Below are 13,280 nucleotides of genomic sequence, written 5' to 3'. Positions count from 1 at the left end.
CTTGTGCATATCTACTGAGTGATTGTTTTACCTTGAAGCTGCAATGATTAGTGGGCGCGTACGTCAGCATTATTGAACAGTTAGTTTGAAGATGATTTCTCAATTGCTCCAACAATGCTGAGAGCAGAAAACGTTTGCACGATTTACTGCCACAGTTCAACAAGTTTGGTTCGTGCCTGCCAAAATAAAATGATGTAATCGTTTCGTGAGTGTGCATTAGATGGCAACACCTGTATCAGTCATGCGAAAGCTGCTTGGTTTTGAATCGTCAGTGTTGCTGACATGGCAATTTTTAATAATTTCTGAACAAATCCGGTAAATGATATGATCCAACCATCCTGCTGAAAGTTATAGATAGCCATGTGCCATCTGTGGGCCAAATTTTGGCACGAATAAGTGAGACGCTCAATCAAGAGAAGCATTCTGCAGGGTGCATTTAGCATTCCTTCTGTCATACATAAGTTGGGCATTTTTGGTGGTTGCTATAAAAGATAAGAACAGTTTTAACAATTATAGACTGACATAGCATTGCTAATGTTTTCAAAGATAAAGGGAAAGGGTATACATAGATGTTTGGCTTCCCTAAAATTTTATGATCATCGCATATTAACCCCTTAAGGGCCAAATAAATAAAAAAATTATGTTCCCAATTTTATGTTGCCACATTTTTTTATTACGTTAAATGCTTCAGTAACATGTTTGACACACAAAAAAAATCAGAGAAACAATTTCTGGCAGATAATTACATTTTATTAGTCATTACCTGCCCCCTTGTGCAATACTCCATACCTTACAACTTTGAGGAGCATTGAGAAATAAAATAATAAATTCTGCCTTTCGCTTCTGACTCGCTGTCGGTATAAATGTCGTCCCTATCCTCTTCACTTGAAGAACAAAAAACGGAATCGTCATCACTTGCACTATCATCTGGCGCAGAATAATCTCCCGCACCAAATCCACGCACGCATGATGCCATGTTTTAGAAAACGTGGGAAACGGGATGCAGGAGTTCCACCATCTAGTGTTCAAAAATGCGTTCAAGAAAAACGCCAAAGATGGGACCCATGCTGCCATCTATGTTTTATGTGGTAAAGTTCTGTTTCAAGAGCTGGGCTCGCCAAAAGCACCTTGTAATATTGCGGAAAAGCTATGACGACCTCAGCTCGTCATAAGCAAAAAAAGGGCCGATCGCTTGTGACGAGCTGAGCTCATAAGCCCTTAAGGGGTTAATTGATTTAAAGTTTGATTTTTGAAAACACTTATTAATGGAACTTACAATTGCTACAGAAGAAAAATACAGATTCAAAAAAGTTTCAAAGAAACAGGATAATGGTTGGTATCTTCATAGATATCGCCATGGCATTTGGCGTGATAAACTATAACTCTATTTCGAAAGTATTATTATTATGCCATATTAGGGCATGCTACATCACTCTTGAAACCATATTTCAGCACCAAAAACAAGCAGTATCCTTTTTTGAAGACCTATCAATCTTCAGCAGCATTCCACAAGGAAATATTTTAGGTCTGTTTCACGTAAAAATATGTATTGATGCTCTGGTCCATATTGCATAACTTGTAAGCTTTATGTTGCTCGTGGATAACGCAAGCTGGTTTATAACAGCAGTAACATTGACAGTTTCAATGAATTTAACCATTCACATAAGAGCACAATTAGACTCATAAGCTCAAAAAATTTCAGTTAATTTTATTAAGATGGAACCTATCTATTTCAGAGCTAAGTTCATCGAACAAATGCTTGAACAAATGAGGAACAAATGCTTTAGGTCTCTTCCATTGGAAGTTTCGTTTCATTTAAAACATCACATACTATTTTAAGCGGAAAGATGTGCCGGTATGATTACGTCAGTGTAGAAACATACGCGTGTGGCCGCAATCAGTCGAGATACAAATCAGCAAATCAAGATTATAGGGGCTTACAGCAATACAAAATTGTCTCATATTTCGAGTATTTTCAATTGCAATTGTCGTTCACTACTAACTTGTGTAAAAATTACAATATAGCAATCTTTGTTTCATTCTTGCCTAAATACCAACATATTTAATTATTCATTTATTTATTTATTTATTTATTATACACTTAAGGTACATGGTACATTATAGAGAAGAGGAGAAAATAGCAGAGGCAAATTACACAAACTTGAATAAAGATATATAAAAAGTAGAAATACAAAAATTCAAAACAACTAAAAAGGCAAACACAACAAGTCTCTATCTGGGGTTTAACAGTGAAGGAATAGCTGTGAAACCTCCACATAATACAAGGAAGCTTTTTATATGTAATGAAAATTTTTTTTGAAATATAAAATAAACCGTCTATACACCATGTCGTATTTACAGATGAGGACAATTTTTAAATGTGTGCATTCTTTGAGCACTGGTGATTCGCAGAAGTGAGAACAACCATATGAAACCTGGAACTGAAATTCTTAAAAACTTCAAGAAACGCTGAAAGACAATATTTGCGGCAATATTCTAATGCAGCAAGTTCAGAGATGGCCTGTGTGAGTGTTCAAGTTTAAGAGGTCTGCATGTTCCCTGTAATTTAGAGATAATTTTTTTTAAATGTTCCTGCCGACCGCTTGCAACCAAAGTGGAGCGACACCTCACTGCATGTTATTAGCCACCGCTTGCCGTTCATGTCAACTTTTCTTTTTGGGTGCATCCAAGCGACACGGATTTGATTGGGTGTAGTAATGTGTTAAGGCAAACTTTTTCTCTGAAGTAAGCTAGCTCTCAAATTTTTGCCTTGCGGAGATGACTGACTGATTACCGATTCTTCATGCACGTTTCCTAGTTTCAGTAAATAGCTTTTCATGGCCCTCTCAATGCATACTGAACGACATGTCACGTATAGCCTGCACACATTAAAAAGTAAGCTGCCTGCCCGTTCATTTTTTCCCAATTAAGCATCTTGCATCCAGAATGAAACTTTTATTTTTTTTTTATTCAGCATCATCCTGATACTAGGATGTTTTATGATAAAAAAAAATAGTTGACATTCTTTCGCAAGAAAATGTGCACATCCTGCCAAACTTGCTTTCCCTTTCATATGCTTTTTCTTTTATTTTCCCGCTTTTTTTTTTCACGCACACAAAATTTCTCTTGTGTACATTACTGTCATGCAATTTTGATTTGTGACCCTGCAGTGTTTATGAACGCTTTATTGTTTATTTTAGTATGCTCTGATTGAAATCCTGTTCGTGCTTATATTTTGACCACTAATATGCCATTGCCCACGTGGGAGGGAGCCCAAGACTCTGTCAAGCTGCCACAAAACAGCTTTTACTTTAGGTCCTCACTCACTTAAATATTGATGGCAAATACCTCGCCATGGTGGTGCAGTGGTTAGGTCACTTGACTGCTGTGCCCAAGGATGCAGGATTGAGTCCCAGTCACGACGGCCACTTTTCGGTGGAGGAGAAAGTCAGTGTGCGGTAAGGAACCCCATGTAGTTGAAATTTCCAGAGCCCTCCACTACAATGTCTCTCATGGCCTGAGTCGCTTTGGGACGTTCAACCCTATAAACTAAACCAAACCATTGATGTCAAATAAAACTTATGTTATGACATTCTTGCCATGACATGCTTGTTAAACTTTATGCCGAAACACTCTCAACTCCGTTTTCCTCATTCTCTCTCACCTGATAATGCAAGGTTTACAAGGAATGGCTGAGCGCGCTGCTGAGAGAGAGGAGTGTCCCCGAGCTCTTTGTGCATCGAGAAGACCTGACCGACGCGGAATGCGCTGTGCTGATGCACGAATCACCTTCGACCCTTGCCAAGGACTTCACCTTTGTCACTGTCATCAGAATAGCAAAGATGGAAAACAGGCAAGTACTGTACTGTGATACTTCGGCCAGAATTTCGTTGGTGAGGATGGGGCTAGACAAACTATCTGGTGCGTAGCGGTGCGGCCCTTTTCACGTTCATTCAGTAGTAAGAAACTTTCGTCGTTAAAATTTAAAGTTGAAATTGCAGTATTTCTTTATAGGGGAGTTAATTTTTTTCAATGTTTCTTGCCACCATTTGCAGCAGAGATGGAACTGAGATTGTTATGGACTTTGTGATTGCTTTTTTAAAATGGTTTCGCCGCTGTGGTTTAATGGTTAGAGCGTTCTACTGCTGAGGCCAAGCTATTTTTCAGCGGCAGGGAAAACTAAGACGTTCATGCACTGTACAGTGTCTGTGCACGTTAAAAAATCCCAGGTGGCTGAAGTTTCTGAAGTCCTCTCCAGGCATTAAACCTCATAAATCAAACCTAACCAAACCAGACTAAAAAAAATTTCTTAAAATTGACAGCGGCGCGGTCCAACCTTGGATGCCTGCCTTAGATAAGTAACCAATCACTATGGTTGCAGTGTGCTTGTGTGATGGCTGCTGTACGGAATAGTATTTCATTTTTTATTTTTTTCAGAGAATGTAGTCTCTCTATAATTACAGCCTAGTAAACAAAAAATCAATGTTGGCCTACTTTAATTTTTTCTTAGTATGTTTTAGGCTTAAGCCCATGCATGGGCACAGTAACTGTGGGGGTCTGGGCTTATCGTAGAGCTAAAGTGTCTCTTTGCTGCTTTATGGAGATCATAAGGTTCCGCTTCGGTGCATTTAGATCCTTTCCTTGAAATGGTATTTAAAACTGTAAGAAGTTTTCATATGTTTTCAATCAATATCTGGCATGGTGCTTTGTTTAAACCCACAGCTTGCCACCCTAACGAATTTTTTCATTAAATGTGACATGCCAGGCTTTTGTCTGGACTTGAAAGGGTCAAACGTTTCGCTACATATGCTTAACTGGCTGCAGTGCTTTGAAATCTTGAAACTTCAAACTAGCCTAATTTAGGCTGGCAGCTTATCTGAACTTATCTTGTCAGTATGAAGTGCATAAAAGGTTGTTGCTTAACGCTTTGCATATTTAAAGAATCTTTTGGCCCTGATCGTATTCGAATTACAAAAACTTGACTGAACTTATAACTGTCACACAGTTGACAGGGCTGGTATGCAATCATTAGTGGTCAGTGAAAGATTGTCCGACCGTCTTTTGAACAGAATAGTGAAGGCGTTCGTTACTCATTCCACACTGAGCACTGGCATCTTTGTACTGCAAATCTGAGACTACAAAAAACCTGCACGCGCGTAAAAATTTTTTTTTTTGCCCGGTCAAGTTCTACTATTGGGGAGATAGACAGGAGTGCACATGGAGTAAGTTGCATGAAAATGATTGTTTCAAGATAGGGTGCAAGTCTTTGTCATGCTGACTTCTTTACGATGCCCATGCAGGTACGTGTCTCTTCGTCTGAAGGAGCCCTGGACTCGATCTCACGACTTGGGCTACTTGGAGCTCATCCGCTACGTCTCTGAGACCAACTACCGCAACATCTGGAAAGAAGCCAACAGCTCCATTTCCAAGACGGCAGACAAGCAGGATGAGAACTTTGTCAAGCTCAAGCCGTTTAAGGTGTGTCGCCATTCTTGAAATGCCAAGTTTTTAAAGAACAAATCACATTTTTTAACATTGTTTTTTTCAAACAAACAACCTGGTACCTTTTGCAAAAGAATCATGATCCCATCTTGTGGCAGTCTAAAGGTGCAGGCAAAATTGTTACCTTTACTGCCGTAACTGAAACTGAAACTCTTCTGTTTCACATTCTTCAATTCCTTTTGATTGTACTTCAACTATTCGCAAGTGTAATACTTCATTTTCCTCATCACTCTTACGTGTTCAATTATGCCGTTTACTAGAGTAATTGTACCATCACGGCCATAGGCTTGGAGAACGAAGAGGACAAAGCGCAATGCTTGCTTGAAGTATGGTCACGCCCATGCGTCACAGATAAGGTGGCGTGGCACTTGCGCCTCTGACGGATGGTGCCGGGGGTAGTGCTTAGAGCGCGGGTTTTACAAAAGAGGCGAGAGACCCAAAATTTATTGAACCACAGCACTGAGCGTAATCGAGGGTAATTACTCACCTGTTTTTGTATGTCAGCCAACACCGGTAAAATTGCACCACAGAAGCCATCTTTACGTCTCAAAAAAGGCGACCGTTAAAAACGAATAGCGGGCTTACTTGAAACACATGCATACGCGTACATGCACGTGTGTTGTAATGAGCCCCACGCACGCAGAGCTGTTGCGTGAGTTGTGCACAGCAGGGAATCGATGCTGGAGGTGACGGCTAATCGCTGTAACAATTCTTCTCATTCTCTGATTTTATTCCATTCACATCACCCCTTGCACCATCCGGTAGTTCGTCATAAAGGGAGTCCGCTGCATTTTTGTGGTACTCAGTCTGCCTTACTTTCCGGTCTATTGCTTGGGAGCTCATAGTTTAACTGCAAGAACTAAATTCCATAAAGAAATCCCCGTGATAAATTTTCAGGATGCAAAGCACATATTGGCCCATTCACTGATAAAGCACTGCTGAGCAGAATTGATTGGCCTTCCCTTTTTGTAACGCAGTTATAACAGCTGTTGCATGTTTGTTTGGAAAGGCAGGAAAAATTTCCCTTTTTTGCCTTATTATCTTAGGACTACAACAGTGCTGTTCGAGAGATAATCTCCCGTCTGTACGGCTGTCCGATCATCAAGACGAGTGGAGGTGGCCCTGAAGAGGATCCAGAAAGTAAGCGCTTGTTTCTATTGAACCGGAAAAAGAACTATTTAGCGAATCTGTTATATCTTGCCGCAATTAATTTAGAGAAATCTCATGAGACCGCTGAGTGTGTTATTTCCCATTTTGGCACATTATTCTCCTAGTGAGAGAACCAATTATACACGAGCATGTCTTTTGTTAAAGCAGCTTTAAACCTCATGTGAATTCAGCCTTGTATGAACGTTTGCTTTTAATAAAGAGTATCCTAAGTACACAGTGCTCTGTGACGGGAGCTCGCTCTTTAGAAAGAAAAGGTACAAATGTCAGATGTCCTTGACAACTCACTGTACAGCTTGGAATATAGGAAACAACTTTATTTCCCAAGGTTGCAGGATCGAATCCCGGCTGAGGCGGCCGATTCTCGGTGGAGGCGAAAAGGTGCCCGTGTGCTGTGCGATGTCAGTGCACGTTAAAGAACCCCAGGTGGTCGAAATTTCCGGAGCCCTCCTCTACGGCGTCTCTTGTAGTCTGTGTCTTTGGGACGTTAAACTCTATAAACCAAAGCAAACCATTACATCTCATGTTGCATAGACATGGTAAATCTTCGAAAAGACAATTGCATATCCCTTACTAGTATAGTTTGTGTTTAATTTGCAGCCTGTTGTGTCCAACATATGCATAAGGGTCAAGCTCACCTATAGCAATATCAAAGTGTCACGACAATACCATTGTTATAACCAGATTAAGCAAAAGAAACAAAAACAAAGAAAACATTACAAGCTTGAGAAATTTTATTGAGAGGGAAGAAGCTCACACTTTTCACTGAATCCCGGGCAGAAACCTGTAATCAGTCAACTCTGACTGCCTGACAGCAACCTTCTTGACATCTCTCTGCAAGGCATCCGGTGCGGTTGCATTAGTATTTGTGAGTCCTTTTTTTTTTATGTTAGGCTTAGCACTCAGTGACCAGACTTAATTGCTACAACTGATAGTCTACCTTGACAGCATTGCTGTATGCAATGTGTTCTACCATAGAATACATGGTAAAGCCTACTGTGCCGCGGTTGTTCATTGTTATACCGGATACATTGTTCAAAACGATATTGGTATAAGTGGGTTTGACGGTAATATTATTGTATCGAAAGCTACATTGGCCAGGAACAAGGAGTTTCGCGTGGCAGGAGGCACAGAGCGGTTGCCTAGCAACCGCCACAGCTGGCGGACGCCGCGCCATCTGGCAATCAAGAGGCAACCAGAAGAGGAAGATGTCTCGTCTTTAATGCAACCACAACATAGCTAGACATAGTCAGTAGCGCATCTTAATTCTTCTCAAGCGTGAGGATGATAGTACTAGTGATAATGATAGGGCTAGTCAGCGGCACATTTTGGGTGAGCGTGTACTCAGCATTGGACAGGATTGGATTGGACTAGATTAGATTGGACTCGATTGGACTGGTTTGGATTGGGCAGGTTTGGATTGATTTGTATTTCACTGGAGTGAACTGTACTTGATTGGACTGGATTTATTTGGATTGGATTAGATTACACTGGATTGGATGGAAGTAGGATTGGAAAGGAGTAAGCAGCCCAGCGCCAGGCACATATGCTTTCGCTACGTATATCCTGGCCTGACTGAGCTAAACCACGGCCAATTTATGAGACCTCATCATAGATGAATTTGGAGAGCACCTGCTTACACTAGCGAAGTGTACTTTCATTGCACTAGGCTAAGTGTGTCCATAGCTTCAAGGTGTCTAGTATGTATCAGCATGGGTGGTCATTCCTCTTTTGGTGAGCTGTTTAGACCGCTTTAAAGGAGGACGCACAACATTTTTTTGTTGCTGTTGGTATACAGTGTTTGTATACGCGTGTTTGTCTGTTCTGCATCCCCTCGTTTTTCGCAAATTCAGGCTACACACAAATAAATTTTTGTTTCCTTTGTTCAAATTCTCTTCTTCCGTCGACCCCGCATCTGTGGAGCAGGTGAAGAGGAGCAGGCGCCACTGCACCCACACCTCGTTCCCGCGCTCTGTGCGCTCGAGACGCCGGCCGAGTTTCTCCTTTTCCTGGAGTTTCGCGAGTACAGCATCGAGCACTGCGGCATGTTCAGCACATCCGCGCTGGTCGGCTCGCGGCTGCTGTTCGTCGTGTACCAGCTCCTGCGAGTCCTCCGCTACCTGCACGACCTGGGCCTCCCTGTAGGTCCCCTGACACTTGCGTGAGTCATCGGGCCTCCTTCCTCTGCCATTTTGTTACTATTCTGTTCTTGTCACAATGTCACGATGGGTAAAGTAGCATATCCATTGTGATGTACAATCGTGACAGGTCGAGGAATTTAGCGGGATGTTATTGGGGGTAAAATAGTGCCTGTTTATAGACCGTTCTAGACCAGTTCGGACATTCTCGTTTATTTTCGGGACGTGACGAGCCCTGCACATAGCCTTTGGTCTTTGACAGTGACCTGAGCTTGGACCATCGCTTCTGGCTGCAAGTGACACCGCCCTGGTGGCTGGCACTGCAGGCTGACTCATGGGAGGAGTCGTCGCTCACGGGACAGCTGCCGGCGAGAAGTGCAGGCTCACGGAGGGTGTCACGCATGACGGCTGTCCCCTCGACATCCGCCCAGGAAGAGATTGTCGTCCAGCAACCTCTTCCACCGTTGAACGAGCTCGTCGACAGTTGGGTCAGGGGCAAAATGAGCAACTTTGACTACCTCATGGCACTAAACCAGGTCTGCGAGCAATGATGGCTGTCATGTTCATGTTCATGTCCTGTTCATATCCGAAATGTTTCCAGTAGTTGTAGGGGAGGCACACTGTTGAGAGCTGTAGCTGGTTTATATACAGTAGAATCTCGTTGATATGATTCCCACGGGCTCCGACAATAAAAGCGTATTATCTGAAAATCGTATTATCCAAAACGGACTCCAAAAGATCGCGAATAATACATGCTTGGCACAGAACTTGCTTTTATTAAAGCACGTTAAAATAATCCGTCACTTTGCGTTGCACTTTTGCTTTTCGAGGTCCTGAAGAAAGCTTTTTTGGAACTCGTAGAAACGAGTAGCAGTTTCCTCACTCAGCTCCGCAGACGCGACAAAGCCACGAAGCCCGTCCAAAGCTTGGAGTGCACCGTCAGTATTTAATGGCCGACGATCGCCGCTGCAATCTCCGGCGTCTTGGTTGTCATCGTCGTCGCTCTCCTCTTCAGCGGTAACATCTGCAATGATGTCTTGGACGGTGCGCAATTCGCATGTTGCCAGTTGGTCGTCCGCCGATACAAACTCTTCCGGAGACACGCCGACATCGAGGTCACCCCAGTCTGGGATGTCAATCTTTGCGCTGTCAGCTCCATGTTCCTCCGTATCGCCAGATGCACAAAAAAAAGCCACACTTCTTGAAGCAGTTGTCGATGGTGTCGGGTTTGACGCGATCCCATGACATCGCTAGAAAATGAATGGCATCAAGAAGATCCACCTTCAAGCTGGCATCTTTCCGGTCAATCTTGGCCAAAAAGCGTCTGACCAACAAGCTCCTAAAGTGAAATTTCACGTTTCTAATGATTCCTGCATCTAGGGGCTGCAAGTGGCTGGTGCAGTTGGGCGGCAGGAAAATTACTCTGACGTTTTGCAGCCACGAAGTATCGACAGGGTGCGCGGCACAATTGTCGAGAAATAGAAGAATTCTACGGTTCTCGGCACGCATCCGGGCATCCAGATGGGTGAGGAACTCTGTGAAAAGGGCTCCGGTCATCCATGCCTTCCTATTCGCTTTGTAAACGACAGGAAGGCGTGGGTTACGCGAGAAGCAGCGTGGCTTCCAGAACTTGCCAATGACGGTAGGCTTGAGCTTCTCGGTTCCATCAGCATTGCAGCACAACAATACGGTGACTCTTTCTTTGCTTTTTTTTTCCACCTTGACACGTCTCACCTTTCATACTGAGACTTTTTTCGGGCTGGAGGTTGATGAACAACCCAGCTTCATCTGCGTTGAACACGTCCCTTGACTGGTATTGAGCAATCACCGCCGGCAGAGTCAAAAGCCAGTTGGAGACCTGATCTTGGTCGGCAGACTTCCCTTCGCCGGAAACGGTTTTATACGACAGGCCATGTCGTGTTTTAAAACGATGGAGCCACCCGCCCGAAGCTTTAAAATCTTCAATGCCCAACGAGAGTGCAATCTCATCAGCTTTCTCTCGAACAACTGTCCCGTCCACGTTCACGCCCGCCGCCCTTACTTCCCTGAACCACGCCAGTAGAACCTCTTCCATCTTGCCATGCTGGGCGCCCCTGTTTGCTTCACGCCGGCGCCGAAGACTTGAATGTTTTTCCGAATTTCTTCTCGCTTGCCGACGATCGTGTTCAGCGTGGAGACAGGCAAACAAAGTTCGCGTGCCAGGTCGACACGTTTCTTCTGCGGATTGTCGTCGACTTTTACGAGAATATCAAGTTTTTCTTTCAGCGATAACGCTTCCTAGACATGGTGAAGCGCACGGGTGAAACACGGCACCAAAACAAAAACGATAAGTGCGAAGTGCAAGCTGAACGCTCGGAAAACCAAAATGGCAACGAGAAATGGCAAACACAAAGCCAACAAAGCCTACAGCATCGTCAATGCATGCGCCAATCACTGCTTCTTGGTCACGTGATTTTACCGTGATTACTATGTCTTAGGATAGATGGCGCTAAAAACCTTCGGTGCGTAAAGCCCCTCTATCTGCAAAGTAGCTAAACTCTCCTCCCTTCGGCTGCTTTCCTCCTCAATTCTCCTCTGATTTCACTCTCCCACCGGCGGGAGCGCTGCGCATGCACGCTGAACCTGCCTCCGCTTGAAGGGCGCCGTGGAAGGGTCACTGATAGTGAATGGCGGGGGCTTTTGTGCTGCCTTTTAAAGCGTTCTTTTAAATCTGTTTTGCACAGGTAAATAATAATCGATTTGAAAATGTTATGTTTGGTTTTAGCGGCACATAATGTTCGCAATAGCAAAGAAGGAAGAAGACACGCTTAAAACGGCAAGAAATGTTTGCATTCAGCATCGCGCTCGGGTACTCTGAAGCATCAAGAATGGGAAATAAACTGAGCAGGCAATTATGGTGTCATCTGTGTTGGGTGAGAGATAGATGACCTTGAATGAGAGCCAATGCCCCCTTCAGAAATCTTCTGCATCTTTGCGCGTGAGCGGCAAACCGGCGAATTCTGACATCGATCGCTTCTGGATAACCTATAAGCAAAAGCGTCAATTGTTGTATGCTTTCATTTTCAAATCGCATCTGTAAGAAAATGATGAAGCAGTGTTCCTACAGCTGCTAATCAGAGGCAGTGTAGGTGAAAAAAGTGGCTTTTCTTTCTTCGCAAAATCAATTGATCAGCAAAGTGACTCACACAAAATAGGGTCTTATTTTATTGGCACAATACTGGTTTGCTTTAAAGGTCGTAAGATGTGGCACATACAAAATACGAAGTCCCAAATACAGAAGAAATGTAGCGATAAACACTGTTGCACATTGGAACCAAGTAGCATCTTTGATTTTACTGACACAGCACTGGTCGCTTTGAAAAGGGTCCTAAGACTGGCGCAGGCACATTAATTCAAAACACACATTTTCAAATAAAAATAAATGCACAGACGAACACTGTTAGACAGTTGGAAGATGCTGAGAACCCTTAACGAAATGAAAAGATATGAAAACGAAGCGCAAGCAAATAATTTTCGTACAAAAAGTTTTCACACACGCTGCAATCCAATTTTAATTTCGATGATTATAAGCTTCAGATATGCACGAGAATATCTTTAAAAAATGCAAGCAGTTACCAGAAATTTTGAACAATTTACAGATTCATTCAGGCGACAGGCAAAATATTAATTGTACGCAGATTTTCAAACCACAACTTTTACAAATGTTTCAAATTAATAAAACATGAAATTATGAATGCATACTGTCACCGAATCTGAGCTGCAGTGACCCGCATGCCTACGCTTTTGCTACCGCATTTACTGCTAGTCACTGGAGATATTTTGGAGGCTTCATCTCGGACAAAAATCTGGATCCGTACTTTCACGAAAACACTCTCAATCTCTTTTACAACATCGTGGCGGGCTGGGAAGCAAGATACCAATGAAATGCTATCTTTTATCCGGGCCTGCAGTTGTGCAGTGCTGATTGAATTTTTGAGGAGACCCTCTCTGTTACTACGGAAAAAGTTCTCAGCAATTTTTAGTTTCGATTACGGCTGGCGATGGGTTCGTCAGTGACACGTGAGACTGTGAAAAGTTCAGCTCAATTAACCTTGCTGGTGCCGTGTTGGTAATCAGCGAAGCGCGGCAGTCGTTCTGTTCTATTATTCTATGTTCTTTTTCTGTTCTACTTGAACACTGAAACGCGCAGCAGCACGGCATCGCGTGCACGAAACTGCACGCGCGCAAGCCACAGGAACGGTACGATGAGGCAGTTTAATGGCGGCAGCGAGAAAATAAAAAACAAGAACAACAAGATTTTGCGTGCGCTGATGACGTATGGTGACGTGTTTGTCACGTCAGGGGGCCCGGCAGCCAACGACAAACCAGAAAACCCGCCCTCACTCTCTCTTTGGAGAGGGGAGCGTAGAGCAGCAAGGAGGAAAGCGCCGGGTGTGGGAAACGGCGGCAAAGATCTTACAATTTCGCTACTTT

The 13,280-nt window shown here is 43.3% G+C and overlaps 1 protein-coding gene across 2 annotated transcripts in view; it reads left to right on the top strand.

Moving 5' to 3' along the window:
* Nucleotides 1–13,280, top strand: part of Wdr81 (WD repeat domain 81) — a 71,760-nt gene that overhangs the window by 4,745 nt on the left and 53,735 nt on the right. For both annotated transcript variants that reach the window (XM_084584337.1, XM_084584338.1), the window contains exons 2-6: nt 3,678–3,853; nt 5,301–5,478; nt 6,549–6,642; nt 8,596–8,830; nt 9,070–9,343. In XM_084584337.1, coding sequence (XP_084440463.1) covers nt 3,678–3,853; nt 5,301–5,478; nt 6,549–6,642; nt 8,596–8,830; nt 9,070–9,343 — 957 coding nt within the window. The remainder of the gene's footprint in view (nt 1–3,677; nt 3,854–5,300; nt 5,479–6,548; nt 6,643–8,595; nt 8,831–9,069; nt 9,344–13,280) is intronic.

Source organism: Amblyomma maculatum, chromosome 11 (assembly GCF_055883805.1).
Source record: "Amblyomma maculatum isolate TAMU_Amacu chromosome 11, ASM5588380v1, whole genome shotgun sequence".
NCBI lineage: Eukaryota > Metazoa > Arthropoda > Arachnida > Ixodida > Ixodidae > Amblyomma > Amblyomma maculatum.
The sequence above is the reverse complement of the archived record's forward strand: the minus strand, read 5'-3'. Positions and strand labels throughout refer to the sequence as shown.